Below are 19,364 nucleotides of genomic sequence, written 5' to 3'. Positions count from 1 at the left end.
TATTACTAGAAGTGAAATAAAATGACCATAAATACTTTCCCTGGACAACAAAAGGTTCTTATAAGCACCACAACCCCTGGATCCGAATGATGGAAACATTTAGTAGAAAAATTCCTTCTTATGATGTTGATCAACTGATGTTGGGGGATGCACTTTTTGTAACTGTAATACACCCGGCTCCTACATAAGCCAACTCAAAAGAAGTTAAGTTTGAATGTTGTACCCTTACAACCATGCCTACCTTTTTCTTTCTTCTCCTTTCTGCCTTTTCCTGTCATGCGGGAAAAGTCCATCCGTGGGGTTTTTGGTGTAGAAGTGACCGAAGATGGTGTTTGTTCTAGAGGGGCTTTAGTGATTTTTGATACAGAAGCAAATACCCCTGAAGAGGAACAAAGAGTCTAATTGAACAAGCACATATGTCATGACTCCATTTAAGTCTACTTTACACTGTAACATCACCATTTTATGCAGGTCCACCTTTATAGTTGTGAGGAGTAATGCTTGAATCCCAAACCAAAACTTTGTGTGGGCATACCTAGCTTAAATTAATGGCAAATAGTCTGACAATGTTCTGCTCAAAGTTTCCTGCCATTAACAACACATAACAGCTTTATATTCTGGTGATAAAGTGGCTAATTCTCATGTGTAGTTTATGCATGCATGAATAGAAAAAAAATATTTCTTTGTAGTCCATGCTTTCACCTTCAAAATCCTAACATGTGCCAGTCCTCCATCTCTTTCACCAGGTATCAGTCAATGGTCTTGTAAATAATGTTGACCTATATTGTACTTTATCTAGCACACAATATCCCCACTCCATATTACCAGTCTGTGCCTGTTTTGTCCCCTTTTAGCCATAACTGTTGAGCAGAATGTTATGTTGTCAATGTTGTATGCATGTGAGTCTACCATGAACAGCTTTTTGACATTTAACTAACCCACCACTGTTGTTTATCGGACAATGGTACCCAAGAGTGTTTTATCAGTTTCAAACAGCGGACCTCCACCTTCCACATTGCTACTCCATAAGCATATCTACAATCAGATGATTCCGATATCTGCCCCTTCCACTCCTGGTGAACTTGAAAAGCTCTTTCTTTATCAGATTTGTTTCATGGAGAAAGGTATATATATTTGTCTATCTTTGAAGTTGAATTGTGCCCTGTATATTTATAAGTGTCATTTCATTTATTTAATGAGCAATATAATGTTAAATTAAACAAGAAGGTTCTAGTTTTAACACTCCCTAATCGATGAAAGTCTTCTTTTGAGCCCTTTGCCTCTTCTTTCTCTGCACTATCTCCAGTCCTAGTATATTTATGGATTAACAATGTCTTTGGTCTACTTCCTTGCCCTTTCACCAACCTTCTCATAAAGTGAAAGCAACCTAACACCACCCTTGTTGATCCTCCAAGGACAACTTTGGGATTTGATATCCTAAGGTATTCCCTCCCTTTCAAAATTGGAATGACCAGCTTGTACCCAGTTTGCTTACCCAGCCCAAGGAGCTCTTGTTTTTCTTTTTTTTTTTGCGTAATGTAATGTTGCTCGAACATCAATTTCTAGGTTCATGGCACAGTTATCTCTGGTGTGGTACATCAATTTCATCCACAGAGTAAGCCTCAGATAACAACCTATATCTATCTCACACCTTCTTCATTATATTTGCGTAAACCATGTGACCTCATCCATGTTAAAAATGGATATACCATCACACTTCTGAGTACTTTTTTAGGCAGTAATAGTAGTGGGCAGTGATAATACTTATATTATATGTAATCAAACCTAGTTAATTTCATGTCTCTTGAGTTTAGCAGGTATCTGTTATGCGTGATTTCTCACTCCCTTCTTCTTTTGTTTCAGTTTTAGCCATGTTTTGTTGATCCTTCTGGTATCATATGGTTTTGTCCCTATATTGTCTATATATTGCAGAAATTGTATGTCCCCTCTGTGTACTTCCTTCCAACTTCCCTTTACAACTTCCTCTATCATTTCATTCATTGAGTTAGTTTTCTGCTTCATAACCACTTCCCCAGCCTATCTCAGGCTTTCATGGGGAGCTCAAATGTGCCCCTTAGTCCTTGCAGCTCATTTTTCAGCTTTTAAATGAATATTACTTCCTTTGTTGGGTCCAAACAGTGCCCAGATGATGTCAGATCAGGACCGCCACTTCCAGAGGTAGCAGGGGAATAGCCAGGTCTTTGAGCCACCCCTCACATTTAACTTAGACCACTATGTTAACATGCTTTAGACAGATATATTTTGTAGCCTTCATTTAAATTTCTCAAATAATAACTTTTTTAATTCTGCTGGTGCTTAATTTGGTCGATCATCTGCAAATCTCAACAATGAGAATGAATTGGTTTTTATGGTGATGTAGACCTTCTTTTCTGGATTACTGCAATATGACATCCTTGTTGTTCATGAGTTTTACTATAGTTAGTCATGGTGCACCCTTGGATGATTGATTTTCCCTGGAATTCTATGTGCATGTGTATTATCAAGTTAAATAGTTTACCCATTCCCACCATCTCCTTCTGGCAAACTTGTTTATGCATATGAGATCTTCCAATAGCTTTTTCATTGTTTTTAACTCATTCCCTATCTCTGTCTTTTGTTATTGCTGACTCTTTACCTAGGTCTTATGGTAGAGTAACCTCTATTGCCAGTGTTTCAAACATTTGTTCTAGAACTTTTTTAAGTCACATTTTTTTTATTGTGTAGTTAATTAAAACCATAACAATATAAAACACTTAAGAGACCTTGCCATACTCTCAAATGTGACCAACATATAGTACCTAGGGGCAGAACCCACGGTCTGCAATATACTTTGTTTCGTTTTCTTTCCACATTTTTTTGCAATTTAACTGTTTAAAACCAGTATAAAAGATATATAAAAAGCAGTGATTCATAATAGGGCTATCTAACACGAACATGATTGTAATATCCAAAGAATAAAATCCTCTACATTTGCGTTAAATGTGTAGTGGCTATTAAAAAACAACTGCAAGAGAGTCAGAGTGTGAGATGCCTAAAGTCTGTGGTACCGAAGGTAAAAAGTTGTCAAACGGCAGACATCTCCTGACTTTGTTGTGTGTTTTTTTAGCACTGCCTTAAAAAAATTTACCAATTCTTGCCAGTTCAGCGGAAATGATGGTGCTAAAAATCTAATTCACTTCATTGTTATATGTTCTTCTGCCATGGACTAAGAAGAGTTGCTTTAATAGTATTCTCCGGAGGTGTAGCAGTGACTGACAACAGCAGACTAGATGTGTAAATGTTTCAAATTTATAGCTGCATAGTCTGCACTTAATAATATTAGATGGCAGTGGCGAGTCTGGATTAAAATCTTCAATTTGGAGTCGGGGCTCCGGCGGCGGCGCACAATGGAGAGCGGCGGCCGCGGCGGGAGGAGCGAGCGGCACCGGGGGGCGGCGGGGGCCGGGGAGCAGCGCCTGCGGGGCCGGAGCACCGCCTGAGCTGCCATTCGATGGATATTGATTTGGACTATGAACAACCCAATGTTGAAACCATTAAATGTGTGGTGGTCGGTGATAATGCAGTGGGGAAGACCCGTCTCATCTGTGCCAGAGCCTGCAATGCAACCCTTACTCAGTACCAGCTGCTGGCCACCCACGTGCCTACTGTTTGGGCCATTGACCAGTACCACGTCTGCCAAGAGGTGCTGGAAAGGTCTCGGGACGTGTTAGATCAGGTCAGCGTATCTCTGCGGCTCTGGGACACCTTTGACCACCACCATAAAGACAGACGCTTCACCTATGGCAGGTCTGATGTGGTCGTCCTATGCTTTTCCTTGGCGAATCCCAATTCTCTCCGGCATGTGAAGACCATGTGGTACCCCGAGATCAAGCACTTCTGCCCACGCACGCCGATCGTCCTAGTGGGATGCCAGTTGGACCTGCGATACGCTGATCTTGATGCTATAAATCGAGCCCGGCGGCCACTGGCGAAACGTGGTGTTCCGAGTGGACGATGGCTTGGTCCCGGCCCATAAACCTCTGCTCATCGCGAGCTGTGACTGGATGGTTGCCTTGTTCCGTGGCTACTTCAGGGAAAGCTTCACCGAGGAGGTATCGCTCCCCGGGACTAGCCGCTCATGCCTGCGTGCTGTCCTGGAGTACCTGTACTTGGGGCTCTTCACGCCTGTGGCCACTCTGGATGCCATGGAGATGCTGATTCTGACGAACCGTCTGTGCCTGCCACGGCTACAGGCGCTGACAGAGCAGCACGCGGTGGACGAGCTCCTCAGGGCCTATGTCCAGGGGGTGGACATCGACGGACAGGTGCTTATCTACCTAGACATGGCTCAGTTCCATAATGCCAAGCAGCTGGCAGACTGGTGCCAGCACTACATCTGCACCAACTACAACAGCGTCTGCCGCAAATACCCCAGAGAGATGAAGTACATGACGCCAGAAAACAAAAGTCACTTCGAGAAGCACCGCTGGCCCCCGGTCTGGTACCTGAAGGAGGAGGACCGCTACCTGCGCTCCAAGAAGGAGCGCGAGCGGGAGGAGGAGATCCTGCACAAGCAGCACAACAAGAGCAAGTGGTGCTTCTGACGGCCATCTTCCTCCTCCCCCCACGTGTCCTGAGCGTGGATCACAGTGCGTGGATGTGGTGAAGATTCCCTGAATAAAGAGATGAATCAATGCTCAGCTTTGGCTTGTTCTGCCTTGAGAGTTGCTTGTGCCTTCGCTGACCTGTGGCGGAATCTTTGGACGGATGGCGGAGATTCATCAGGCTCTACTGGCCAAGTCATGCGGCTGTACTGACAGTCAATGGTGAAGGTTTGGAAGTGATTTCACACCACCTTTTTTCAAAGTGTACTAATGTGACGCAGAGTGGATCCTGACACCCAGAGCGTCCACTCGCTGCTGTGATGTGATGCAAGAGTGGGAAAACGGCTGGATGATGAGAACGTTGCTCAACAATTGGTTGGATATGCCTGCCTTGTTAGCAGGGTGTCACCACAGTACACAGAACCAGGACGTGACCAGCGTTTAATCTCCAAAAGGGCTGCTCGGAAGCTTCCAGTTAAAGCATGTCATTATTGAACTGGCTAATGGGGCGGTATGTGCACCATTTGCCACACGTTAATAGCATTATGGTTCGCATCACTATGTTTAATCCACGGAAAGCACAATGTGAAGATGGGTGGGCAGAATGGCGTCCTCTCTCACTAGCCCTGCACTTCAAGCTGTGAACACCACATCTAAGGGTTGCCTGCATTGCCCGTTCCAAGATGGCGCTCAAGTTTTACAGGGACAGGGACTCTTGTCCAATTTGCTACACTGCCTCTAAAGAAAGGGGATACTTAACAGTGTTGAATGATTCCTTTCTCATGAAGTAAAAGGACTCTGAGGGATGTGAAGGTTGAGTAGGTGCTCCGAGTCTGGTCAACGGGCACCTGCTGAGATGCTTAAGTGCAGAGAACATACCCGGTGCTACGTTTCTAGCTCTACTCTCTGCACATCACACATGTTACTTGTGGCATGAGTGCTCTTTCCATGTTAGTTATCGCAGGGGGCTCTCTTATCAAAATGCCAAAACACAGACACAAACCACTGCACGGCCCTACAGCAGATGAATGCATTCCTTGTGTGCGTTATGAGTGTGCTGGGGATGCTTGCGGGCTTCATTTGAGCCACTCGCTGCCTGCACCTTTCGCAAGGCAATCCTTAAATACCCCATCTTTGTATCTACCCGAGGTTTACAGTAATGTTCTCCAGTTTCAAGTTTACAAAACTAACCTTGGCTCCTCCGCTTTAACTCCTTGTTGACCTCACGGTGCCTTTTCAGCAGGTGGACAGTAAGCGAGAAGGGTCCTCCCTTATCCATTCCTTCCCTGTTGTTGTTCTTCAACTCACACAGGAGTGTAAGCTCCTCTGCCGTTTGAGTCTAAGGCATGTGCGGAGTTATTTTGCACAGCGACAGGACCTAGATAAGCTGTGAATGGGTCTTGGCGGATGGGTGCCCGGGGTAAGTGCCCTCGGCCTGTCTCTCATGAGGAGCTATTTCGAGGCGCTCTTCTGTAATATGAGGGAGATGGAGACTGGGCTTGGACCTTCATGTTGAGCCTACGCAGAGGGATCTGAAGACATGTGGCACGCAGTGTAGGGTCTGGTCTCAACGTGTATGATCTCTTAGACTATTCTTCCACCCTTCAAGCTGTAGCAGGGGCTATTTGAACCACTTGCAGCGCCCTCTGTTGCTGATCAGGAGGGGGGTGATGTTGCCTGCACCAAGTAGTGCAGCATGTGCTCACTGTTTTTATGAATAAGCTGTGAACAGCTTCTGCTTTGGGATTCTGAGTTTCTAAAGATGGCAATGACTGGTTCTGAGCCAACAGACTATAGAGGTGGTTGTTAATGTACAGAATCTTATTATTTGGGAATAAGAGAAGGATACATTTGTACAAAGATTAGGTTTAAGAGGCCTTTGGTTTCTGGGTGCATGGGATTATTTCTCTTCGTGTTCTGTTTATTTTGAGTTGTGCTCCTGTAGTCCTGCTAGATCGCAGTTACGGCTTGCTAAAAAGACCTTGTTCGATTTCATTTCAAAAGACTTTGCCCTTCTGATTCTAGATGCAGAAGACGGGTCACTTGCAGTTCCAGTTTCTGAAGTTGCTTTCTGCTTCTTCCTGTTCCACATTTCAGAGATATGCTGAATTTATTTGTAGGCTCAGACAATTTGTCTCTGTTCTGAGTTCATAAGGCAAGTCTCTGCTTTTCTGGATCTCGCGGAGATGTCTCTTTAGGTTTAGAATGGGGTCTGCTGAGGTTTACTTTGCAGGCTTGATGTTCGGGGGCTCGGATAGCATTAAGGAATCGCATACGGTTTTAGGATGGTTCTACTGGGGATTTAGCTTGCTGCTTCTACGATGAGAGGCTCCGACCTCCAATTGCATTAAGGAACCGCTTAAGATTTTGAGATGGTTCTGCTACGGTTTATCTTGTGTGTTCGATATTAGGAGGTTATGAGTGCACTGAGGGATCCCTTAAAGCTTTGGAAGGATCTGCTGTGGTTTGGGCTGTTGGTTGGACTTTGATTGGCTCAGCTTGTGGTTTTTGTATTTGTATTGTGGATGCAATGAGATACATTTTCCTGTCAGAATTTGCTGAATTGCGTTTTCCCGGATTGCATGCTGTTGAATGAGCTTGGTTTCTGGGTGCTGCTCTTTGGAGTGTATTCTTGCATCGATGGTTCATGGAGCTTGGTTTCTGGGTGCTGCTCTTTGGAGTGTATTCTTGCATCGATAGTTCATGGAGCTTGGTTTCTGGGTGCTGCTCTTTGGAATGTATTCTTGCATCGATAGTTCATGGAGCTTGGTTTCTGGGTGCTGCTCTTTGGAGCGTATTCTTGCATCGATAGTTCATGGAGCTTGGTTTCTGGGTGCTGCTCTTTGGAGTGAATTCTTGCATCGATAGTTCATGGAGCTTGGTTTCTGGGTTCTGCTCTTTGGAGCGTATTCTTGCATCGATAGTTCATGGAGCTTGGTTTCTGGGTGCTGCTCTTTGGAGTGTATTCTTGCATCGATAGTTCATGGAGCTTGGTTTCTGGGTTCTGCTCTTTGGAGCGTATTCTTGCATTGATAGTTCATGGAGCTTGGTTTCTGGGTGCTGCTCTTTGGAGTGTATTCTTGCATCGATAGTTCATGGAGCTTGGTTTCTGGGTTCTACTCTTTGGAGTGTATTCTTCCATCGATAGTTCATGGAGCTTGGTTTCTGGCTGCTGCTCTTTGGAGTGTATTCTTGCATCGATAGTTCATGGAGCTTGGTTTCTGGGTGCTGCTCTTAATGGAGTGTATTCTTGCATCGATAGTTCATGGAGCTTGGTTTCTGGGTGCTGCTCTTTGGAGTGTATTCTTGCATCGATAGTTCATGGAGCTTGGTTTCTGGCTGCTGCTCTTTGGAGTGTATTCTTGCATCGATAGTTCATGGAGCTTGGTTTCTGGGTGCTGCTCTTGGAGTGTATTCTTGCATCCGTAGTTCATGGAGGGCCTCTGTTTGGAGCATGGACTGTCTTTCACATTAAGTCATTGTTTCTAATCTACTGGAGTCGTTCGGACTCTGGGGTCACACCGTTGTCTAGTCCTCGTTTCGTAAATTTTTCTGTAGGTTTGACTGTGTCAGGCAATTACAATACCTAAGACTGTCCGGAGAACAGGGTTACCCAGTTGTCTTTCACTTCTCAAAATGTAAGATCATATTTAAACATCTCCTGATTAATCTGAATTTGTTTGCCTCACAATCTTCTTTCCACAGCGCATATTTATTACCAACACGTAGGAAGTGTTACACTGTTGTAGGGAGATGACAGGCTTCTCAGTGCACCAGTTCACCTGTTTTACCAACATTAGCCCTTTTACTCTGCCCACCAGATGAATCTCTTGCTTGGGTGCTCTATGTATTCACTGCTGCTGGATTTGATGCTACAACCCTTTCAGTACGATCGTCCGTAAGAGTTTTAGGCCTGGTGCCTTCTTGTGCACCCTAGTTGGTGAGCACAGAGTAAGGCAAAGCTCCAGTTTCTTTTGCATCCTAGCTGCTTGTACTCTCATCTCCCTTCCCTGAAGAATATTGGTCAACTAACCTACAACACACTAATCTAGACGAGGGACCCATGGGAGACAATAGCTGTTCTCTGCAAAATTGACCACATCTGTGCAAATTTGGGTCGATATTTATCATTCAGGTTTAGTACCGCAAAGGAAACAGTCTGCAATGTGTACAAAATCAGGGATGGGTGCTGTGAGAGATCATTCCTACTGTGGTCGTGCATGACATCAAACATTAAACAATTCAAAATATATACCAAAGAATTATCATCAGACAGGAATTCAATCCAATTTTTACTCAAGAACCTAAATTAAAATGCCAGTTTAGGTGTGATTGCTATACAAAAAGTGCTACCAGTTTGATATATTTTTCCCAAAAAATCCATTTAAAAGCCACAGTAAAATGAGAGATGGAAAATTGGAGAAAGTGTAGTTTTAAAAAGAAACCTTCCTACTGTAAAAAAAAACAACAGTAGCACGGTCCCTCTTCCCTGATTTCTTGCATGAGGCAATATCACAGGTTGTAGCAAGAAAGGGTTCAAACGTGAGGGTGAGAGGAGTTCTCATAGTGCTAACAGAAGAAAGCACATTTAGGTTTGAGAAAAGGAGATTAAGGTTAAAGGTCTTCAGGTCTGTCGTCTAGTCACCTGTCCATCTTTGAGCACATGCTTTCTGTGAAAGACACCCTCACCTTTCCAGATCCATGCTGTGTCAGCTACCTCTCACCCCTATCATATTACATCTTTACACCCTCACCGTTCCAGATCCATGCTGTGTCTGCTACCTCTCTCCGTTCACATTACATCCTTACACCCTCACCTTTCCAGATCCATGCTGTGTCTGCTACCTCTCGCCCTCTTCACATTACATCTTTACACCCTCACCTTTCCAGATCCATGCTGTGTCTGCTACCTCTAACCCGATCGTATTACATCTTTACACCCTGACCTTTCCAGATCCATGCTGTGTCCGCCACCTCTCCCCGTTCACATTACCTTTCTAGATCCATGCTGTGTCTGCTACCTCTCACCCGATCATATTACATCTTTACACCCTCACCTTTCCAGATCCATGCTGTGTCCGCTACCTCTCTCCGTTCACATTACATCCTTACACCCTCACCTTTCCAGATCCATGCTGTGTCCGCTACCTCTCCCCGTTCACATTACCTTTCTAGATCCATCCTGTGTCCGCTACCTCTCACCCTGATCATATTACATCTTTACACCCTCACCTTTCCAGATCCATGCTGTGTACTCTACCTCTCTCCCCGTTCACATTACATCCTTACACCCTCACCTTTCCAGATCCATGCTGTGTCCTCTACCTCTCTCCCCGTTCACATTACATCCTTACACCCTCACCTTTCCAGATCCATGCTGTCTGCTACCTCTCACCCCAATAATATTACATCTTTACACCCTCACCTTTCCAGATCCATGCTGTGTCCGCTACCTCTCTCCCCGTTCACATTACATCCTTACACTCTGGCTTTCCAGATCCATGCTGTGTCAGCTATCTCTCACCCCGTTCACATTACCTTTCTAGATTCATCTTGTGTCCGCTTCCTGTCACCCCAATCATATTACATCTTTACACCTCACATTTTCCAGATCCATGCTGTGTCCGCTACCTCTCTCCCCGTTCACAGTACATCTTTACACCCTTACCTTTCCAGATCCATGCCGTGTCCGCTACCTCTCTCCCCGTTCACATTACATCCTTACACCCTCACCTTTCCAGATCCATGCTGTGTCCGCTACCTCTCTCCTTGTTCACATTACATCCTTATACTCTAGCTTTCCAAAACGGATGGCTTCCTCTCTCGTGCCTTGGATGCGGAGCATCTTTTAGAAATGTTGTTTACAACAGGGCTCAATAGAGATCTTGAACTGAGGCAGAAGCTCCTGTTGCAACTGCAGAGGTGTTCAGTGCTAGGTTAGCCGACACTCATCTGTATCTCAGTGTATAAGCCTTGTCGATTAACCCCAGCAGTCCCATGCAGCTCCAGACGTTAAGGGAGACCCTTTATCCTATCCGACTCTTTCAACTTGGATCTGTTTCGGATTCTCCTCCGTGGCAGGAATGTCAGGTTTACAATCTTGGTGAATTCTTCTAAAATATTAAGGCATGTCTGTTTTGAGGACATCTTAAGGGGTCTTGAATCATCTATGTATTTATTCATGATGTTATTGAAGGCACATTAGGCAAAGTGGCTAAAAGTCCCCCTTGTTCTAATGCGTGGGGAGAGGCCCGGCATCACCCCCTACTGGAGGAGGTGAAGCGATTGAGGCAGTCCAATGGTTCAGGTGCTTCTTCGTACCTCAGATCTCCTTAGTGCACCACTCCTTGGCGTGCCTCCACTGTCCTTTCTAATGCGGCATGTTCCGTGTGGTGACAGTGGTGTATGTGTGTTTGTACGTATGTAGGCGTATTTGCAGTGTATATGGGGGGAGGGGAGGGAGCTATGGTAAACTGCACAGTTCTTTTACACTTTTATAGCGTGCTCTGTTGAGGACCTTGCCATGCACAACCTTTACTTACAACAACAGACTAAACCAATTCACTTTATAAACTTAAGGGCTTCTAGCAATCAGGATATGATACCCTGATTGTATGGAACATTTCAAAACCACTGTGACCTGTAACAAGTCAAATGTATTATGTGTTAAACAATCACCCTTCAGTATTTCACCATCTAACCTTTAATAAACATATTTTGAAATGTGAAAAAAAAAAAAAAAATCTTCAATTTGTACAGCCAGAATTTGGGTTAAACAGGTTTTCCCAATTGTACTATTGAGGTAAGATTAGTCATGGGGGCCAACATGGCAGTCATTATTTTATGAGGTTGCCAGGGCCCTTAGCAGCGGCGTAGACTTGATATTTTCCAGGTCCGCGGTATTCGAAAGGAGTTTTATCTGTGTTTTCAGAATGCTTTTTCCTGCAGTGTGCATAAGTGATTGTTCTAGAACTTCTCTGATGTCCAGGATCACTTTTAAGACATCATATATTGATGCTTCACTTGTCAGGTCAGTTGTTGATCGTGAAGTTCCTGCCATCAAATCATCATCTCCTCCTCCTTTTATTTGCTCTTACTTGTGTCTGTCAACCCTCGATTGCTCTGATTCTTATACCTAAAGAATGTGTTTTAATGTGTGATACTTATTCATTTCTGTAACGGTCTATGGTAGGCGATGACACTTAGACAACTTACTGTGTCAAGTTGTCCTATTGACTCGTATACTACTTTTGCACAAAAAAGCTCTCCCTGTTGGTATCTAATATTAGTTTCCTGTACCCTCATTGTCACGTTGGAGTAAAGCTTATCAGTGTTAAGATTTAAAAGTCTTGTGCCGCCTCTGTTTTGGTTAGCCATCTGTCTGCTTCCTTTGAATAAGCAGCCAGGGCACACAATGTAGATGGTTAATTTCCACCACTCACCTAATTATCAGCAGTCCATTATGTGGTCACGGGTCTAAACAGTTGGCAGAAAGGACCAAGCCATCTATCTATGTAACTTGAATATTTCACCTATCTGGTGTAACCTAAATGTCTTCACACTGGTTTGGCTCATATGCCTGCTGCTTTGTGCTGTATTCTTAAATTTTTCCCCAATCACCGGGTAGATCAAATTTCCTTGGTGTGGCCCACCCACCTCCAGGTCCTTTGAGCAATCCTCATCCTTGTTCTCAGTGAGGGATTTTTCCTAGCATGAGTTTTCACAGCTATCGGCTGCTTCCCAAAAGGTATAACTAACCCTCTTCCTGTCCCACATAAGTGCTGCCTGCTGCACTTACGTCCTGCTTGATTCGGCTACCATCTGTACTATAAAGGGATAGCAGGGACCTGTCCCCTTCAGAGCTCGCTCCTCCGCCCTTAAGTGGCCGCCTCCTCCTTTTCAGGGTCCAAATGTGGCCCAGGTGATGTAAGATCATTACTACATATCTTGGCACCCAGAGCTGTCTTACGCAACCATATGAGCTGTTTGCTAATGGCTTTCTGGCTTACACTCTCCACTTCCTTATCAAACGTTCACTCTGCTGTAACAGTCTTGCTTGTCCTCGCCTCACTTACGCATTTGTCCTATTTCTGCTGGGCTATTCATTCGTTTTTTTTCCAGAGACTTTGCTCCAGAGTCTAACCCCACACATGCAGAAAGGAATGCTTGCACTTTTTCCTAAAGAATTGGTCTTGGTGTTTTGAGGGATACAATTTGGAGATGGAGTAATGGTAAGGGAGAGCTCAGTATGCCGGCGTTCTCTCAACGCAACACAAGTCACACTATGCCTAATGGTACATTCAAAGAATGCTGCAGTTCCATAGGTTGTTTCCAATCACTGTCTGAAGCAAGCTGTAACATTAAGGAAATAACCTTTAAAAGTATGTATTGAATGCACTGGAATATATGTGGGTCTTCTCTAAATATATCAGTGGACATCATATTAAAGATTCCAGGAAAAGGCCATTATGCTTCCTTTTTAAAGGCAGTAAATCATAATCAACATTATTGTCCAGTTTTTCAAAGCATTTTGATGGTAAAATATTTGTTTTTTATTTATTTATTTAAAGAGTTTTATATAACGCGAACAAGACCATAGGGGGTATCAGAGCGCTTTACAGATTGGTAGTTACAAAGGTACAAGAATTAACAACAAGGGGACAGACTGGACCCGAAAAAGACAAAACCGATCATATAAATCATAACATTTCAATAAAGGCAAGAGTAAGAAGGCGAGTCCTATGATGAAACTAGAGATCTAGCCAGAAATGTCATCATCAGAGCCTTTTTAACTTTCTTATGAAGGAAGCTGTAGTTAATAGCACAATCGAACAGGACTAGGACAAAACAGATAGTAACAATCATAGCAGTTCACTAAAGATAAGAGTAAGATTGCGAGTCCTAGGGTGGGCTGGGGAGCTAGTACTTTAATACTTTGTATTGCCATACAACTGTATACTCAAACAACATTATTTGAGTGATGTACATGATAAGTTCAGATTTCATATATTGCTTTGACTGACAAATTGCTAACCTATTTTGAATGCTTTATGGTGCATATTCACATTTAGAATTATTCACATAATACGATAAATGCTGATACATTATCTGGATGTTTTAGTTTGTACTACAAAGTTATTTAAGTCTAAATGCTATTGCTAAGGAGTACAACGTATGACTTGTTTTTAGGTTTTCCATTACAATGCAGCCAGTCAGGCCCTAGAAAAATGTTTTGAGACATTGGTGACCCCTAAGTCAAAATGGGGGATTATATCGTAAAAAGACGGATCTTCAGTGGGTATCCTGAGATTATTATCTATACTCTAGCAAGGTATATCCCTTGCTGCAACAGTTCATGAATAACGGTTATAAGGCGTATTTAAGGGGTTCTCTAACTTGTGTTTTGTCTGCACTTATTCCATTTAAATGCTCATGGACCTTTGTTGGAGCTCCCTTTTTGGCTGACTGTGCTTTCCTGTCTGCTCCTTCTTTCCTCAGACTAGTTGAGCTACTCAAAAGCAGTATTATTTCGCCAAGAACAGTAATAGACCTAACCTATGTGCTCCATGGTGTAGGAGAATGACCGCGGCTGCTGCCTAAACTAGAAACCACGTTTATTCGATAAGTTCACAAACTGGTTTAATACAAATTATTAAGTCATTTGGCCATTCTGACATAATAAACCCTGTCATGTCTGACATAATAAACCCTGTAATGATTATTCATACAACTGTATGCGAGTCATAAAGTTAGTCCAATGTCAAATTGATGATAGTGATACAAATAGTCAACAAAGTCATGTAGTTTTGATAAGTAATTTTTCCTTGTTATCTTCCATTATAATATAATGACATATTGTTATTCAAGTGATGAAATGCAGATAATTGTAACAAGCCGGCTCCTTCCTGCTTTGCAGCAATACTTTATATAGCACAGGTTGTCTGATAATACAGACCATGTCATATTGACCCATTTATCTTCAATTTTAGGATATTTTTCCTCGGAAGTCTGTTCCTGTTTTATAATTTTTTTTAAAGTGAAGGAAATTAAGAAAGTGGGTAAGCTACACAGTACCAGTGCTTACCATGTTTTGGAGGGCAGATAAAATATCGAATCCCTCCAACGCTGCCATCATTTTTACCCTCTGGTTCATCAAGCTCCACGCCAACCCACTGTCCACTGGCAAATTCGGTAGTGCCACAGAATCGCAGCGTCCCGGCCTGAAAAGAGATGGACAGGGTATTAGACTGATGCAGGTTGCTTCTTTCCTTAGTACATTTTGTGTTGGTCTCTTCCCTCAGCTCATCATCTGTGTCCTTTAAAAACTTGCGCTTCTAGTCATACAATCTTTCATTGGGACACAGGTATAAGCATCAAGGACAACCAAACACTGTTATACCTGGTGCTCAGTCAGTGTGCTTGAGTGCATGGAATGTTGGTGTGTGGAATGTTCGATGAGTGTGGTGTCAGTTGGAGGATGGGCTGAACAGCAGGAAGGCTGCTCCTGGTGGGGCTCTTTATAACATCTTACATGCATCCATGTTAGAAACAAACACATACACTCTATACCACTGATCCTAGACACACAAACACCTCTCCTAGACCTGACTCAAGCATAAACATTCCAGACACACAGAAAGACACCAGAGACTATTCTTCGTAAGAGAATGAGAGTGCAGAAAGATTCTGTGGCTAGTTTTGAGTCATACAATCCCCCGAATCAGGCTTTCTACATCACACAAAATAGGAAATATGACTTATTGATAGCCTTCGATCTGATCAGATTAACTCTTGCAGGTCACTTATAAGATTTCTCAGGAGAGACTCGAGCATCAGCCTAAAGTCGTTCAAAACTGTGAAAATATTGTGATCGATAATCGCAATGAGCAAATAACAAAATACAAGAATTTATTAAAGTACCCGGAACAAAAAAATACACTAACCAGTATTAAAGTAACATAACCGTATAAAAGGTGGTGAACATAATTAAAGTAAAAAATGTTACATAAAGTGGTGAGGTAACCTTTTTACCGGATTAATAAAGTTAACCAGAACAAACCACTAGGATGAATCTGGCACAAACTGTAGCTTAGGTGGTAGACGTCATTGACTTCAGCCTACTGAACATACTGTAGGGACTACTGGTGGTGGTGTAGAACATAGTGCTTTGAGCTTTGCATGAACTGCAAGTAGGTGAGTTACGAAGAGAAAGGTTGCCATGCTGAACTCAGTGACAAAGGAATATATTAAGTTATTAATGTTTGAGAACCAAGCTAAAATATTTTCTGGCTAGGCAGCATGTCCATCTGCAGGATGGAAATTCATCTCACTTGACAATGGTTAGTGGAAGACCCTTTGTCTTAGGATTTCAATGGGGAGTTTATTGTTGGGCTTCTAATCTGCTGCAACTGTCTTTTCACATATGCTAAATTCTTTATTCTACACCAATGCTGGAGCACCAGAAGATCGTTGACAGCCTATCCGGTGGAGTTGAACTTTAAGTGGATTACCAGGATGGCTCTTCCGTGGTAGCCCTCGCAACAAAACTAACTTGTAGAGCAGATAAGTCCTGCACGAGCTTGGTAGGTTCAAGTAACAGATGATGATCAGGACTTTAAATATGTTTCAAAAGGATTCCTCTATTTTGTGCCTAATTGACACAAAGCCTTAGGGACTGCTTAATGGGCCTTGAAACATATCCCAAGATTCACACAAATTGAACAGGTTAGTACCTGTCTTCAGCACGAGTTTCTCTCCATTTCAGACAGCAAGTTTGCTTCCAAACCTGCCAGTGTAGACAGGCAAGTAACCAGCTTGTCTTTCTTCTGCAGGTTACTGCAAATTGACTATATTTTCCATGCAGGGAAATCTGGAGAAAATATATGATGTTTGATCTACATCTCACTGACTGAGGTCCTTTACATATAATTTTCAGGTCCTCTACCAAGATGGAGAACTCCAAGCAGAATTCAGTTAGCCTTCAACGACCAGCATCTTATCGGGAAACAGGATAGTGAGATAAGTGCACCCCGCAAGTCCTCAAAGGAATCATCTAGATGTCTACCTCAACCTGGAAATTGAGCAGATCAAGGAGGAAGGGGACGTGTGTATGGTTTACCCACAAATGAACTCTCAGAAGTCAAACGTCCTGTCCTCAAATGGATTAAGAAAACCGGAAACAAGGAAAGGTCACCCTGAAAATAGCTTTCCTCTGTTTTTTATTAAGCCTCTAGATATAGAGGTTGGAACACCCAAGAGTGCATATGGAACATAGGAAGATTCAGATTTCAGAGAATTGTGTCCTTCTGACATACACTTTTGATCACACAAACAAAGAGACCCAAACAAGTAAACTTTAGAAAACACCAGGTAGCTAACGAAAGTGATGACAATGTACCTAATCTCGCATGTACGGGCCCTGGAGTTGCTATTACCCATATCTGAAAATGACTGCAGCTGTGTCTCACACCGGCGAAAAATCACAAACCAAGTGTGGAAATATTCAAAGTAGTACAGGGCTTGATTGATTTTTTTTACAAGATAAGTGCTTTTGCGCGTGGGAGACAGAAAGGCACTGCTTACACACGGATGGACAGACATATATCCTAGGAGACTGACACTGGCATACACATACACCCACACCTACTGCCTTTAAATTTGTTGTAGGGGAATATTTGGCACACATAAAAATATACATTGCCTTCAGCTGTGCCACCACAAACCACAGTGCAGAGACAAATTGTCACACATTCTGCCAGGGAATGTGACACAGGCTTTTACATCATTATACACACAAAGGTCCTTATTAAAAGGGGCCTGGTTTGATGGGCAATAATTATTGCACACGACAAAAAACGGCGCAAATCTGTGCCCAGATTCATTGTGTGCAATGATTTTCACCTGTTACACGATTTGCCCCAGAAATGGAGCATAGCATGCGTATTATGGTGTTTATGCACCGAAATCTGTATGTTTCGGTATTTATCAGGTATTTTTGCCCCTCAAAGTGTGATATTTTATAGGCACGGTGCACAAATTCCCTCTGCGTTTCACACTATTATAGCCTCATATAAAAAGAGTCATATTATTACATGTAAACACATTACACAAAACAAAACGTGCAAGAACACCGCCTTTAGGTGTGACAAAGGTGTTAATATTGCCTTGCACACTTATACAGTGAAGTAGTGTGGCTCACTGGTTAGAGGCGGCAGACCCGAGAGCAGAGGACGGCCCGGGACCAGGGTTCGATTCCCGGCGCGGCAGATTTCTGGACCAGGGTCAGCGGACTCGATAATTCTCTCGCCTCGGTGCCCACTCTGATCAGCGATCACACTCGGCAACTCTGGGCATTAGCTTGCCTCATCTTCACTAACGGCCCCACCAGACCGCCGGGGATGCCTGGTCTCACCCTGGAGATACCCATTAAGGGACCATCTCTCAGGGAAGCCAGGAAGGGTTTCGCAGCGGTCGAAGCGCCTTGGGACCCTACGGGTGAGTAGTGCGCTATATAAATGCCTATACATACATACATACATACATACACACACTCCATTTACCTTCTCACAATCCACGAGGACGCGGTCCCCAAGCTTGAGTCCAATGGCGATCAGCATGAGGTTGCCAGGGATGTTGTCGTAGTTGGGTAGCGTGATTTTAGGTAGGTTGCAGCTCAGCGGCACTGCATCAAGGAGTACCTGCTTCAACTCCTTGGCCACCATGGCAGACTCAGCCTTGTCCAGGGTCATGTCCATTGGGTCAGGCACCACATCAGCCGGGTTCTGCCCTTTGCTATTCTGAAAGGCAGAGAGTGAGGTTTTGTAAATTAGCAGATCATTAAATTTTTAGCATCGCCCCTATGATTTCACCACACACTTAGGATCTATTCCATTTCCTTTTGGAGAAATTAAATGTATTTGTGTTGTACAGGGTAACATGGTCTATACGAGGATGTGTAGTTTCTCTGTAAGAAAGGTCAATAAAGAAATTAAAGAGTTCTGCTCTAGGTGCGTGTATAGAAGACAGTAGAAAAAACACTATGATGGTTCTGCACTTGGTGTGCATCCCCTAGGTTGAAGAATTGGAAAAATTGAGAATTATCTCCCTGTCATCATCCACAGACTTCAGACTACAACAGCCCAGCTGTCAGAAAGTGCCTCTTTGGTGTCATAGTCATAGTCAGAGTTATAGTCATATTTCGCTTTATTCGGTGTCATGACAAAAAACATCTATAAAAGCAGTCACACAAATTAAAACATCTCTCGAATACATTTAATTTCAGACATTAAGAACATGATCCAATGAGGGGCGTGGCTTGCGTGCCGCTTCAGCATGGCGTGTTGCGCTTGAGCTCCGAGGCGAGTTTGTCCCGTTGAGCTAATTTCGCCGTTTCTTGCTGCCCTTATATGCGGAAAAGGCAACCCTCAGCAGCGGAACATGCAGAGAGCTGTTTGAAGACGTTTTCCTGATGCTTTGGCCACCGGCTGCATGATTTCTGCCTAACGCTTCAGAGGCGCTCGTCTTCCTCACGAGCGGCCGACATTTTCCCGCTCTTGACGTTGCTGACATCTTACCTCAGATGCGCCGCTTTGGATACAATTTTGCAGTGCTACTTCGCTGCCCAGAGCGTTTCTTCTGTGAGACCTACAACTGGTAACATTTTTTATTTATTTTTTTCTTTTTTTCTGTCATTTTATTGCTGCTTGGCTGGGTCTTAAGCTGCTCACGCGCTGTCTCTCTCAGAGCGCTTCTCTCATAGAGGTGTCGATATTTTTCCTACGG

At 43.5% G+C, this 19,364-nt stretch overlaps 1 protein-coding gene and 1 pseudogene across 2 annotated transcripts in view; one reads left to right on the top strand and one right to left on the bottom strand.

Moving 5' to 3' along the window:
- Positions 1 to 19,364, bottom strand: part of CLIP3 (CAP-Gly domain containing linker protein 3) — a 265,248-nt gene that overhangs the window by 64,002 nt on the left and 181,882 nt on the right. For both annotated transcript variants that reach the window (XR_015300039.1, XM_086938686.1), the window contains exons 7-9: positions 18,143 to 18,379; positions 14,668 to 14,803; positions 242 to 379 (exon numbers count right to left, since the gene is read on the bottom strand). Coding sequence is in view for 1 of the 2 variants with exons in the window: in XM_086938686.1 (XP_086794812.1) it covers positions 242 to 379; positions 14,668 to 14,803; positions 18,143 to 18,379 (511 nt within the window). In the remaining variant the exon portion in view is untranslated. The remainder of the gene's footprint in view (positions 1 to 241; positions 380 to 14,667; positions 14,804 to 18,142; positions 18,380 to 19,364) is intronic.
- Positions 3,410 to 5,489, top strand: LOC147692478 (rho-related BTB domain-containing protein 2 pseudogene; annotated as a pseudogene).

The sequence above is a fragment of the Lissotriton vulgaris genome, chromosome 9, assembly GCF_964263255.1.
Source record: "Lissotriton vulgaris chromosome 9, aLisVul1.2, whole genome shotgun sequence".
Classification (NCBI taxonomy): Eukaryota; Metazoa; Chordata; class Amphibia; order Caudata; family Salamandridae; genus Lissotriton; species Lissotriton vulgaris.
Note: the sequence above shows the minus strand (reverse complement) of the source record. Positions and strands in the feature narration are given on the sequence as shown.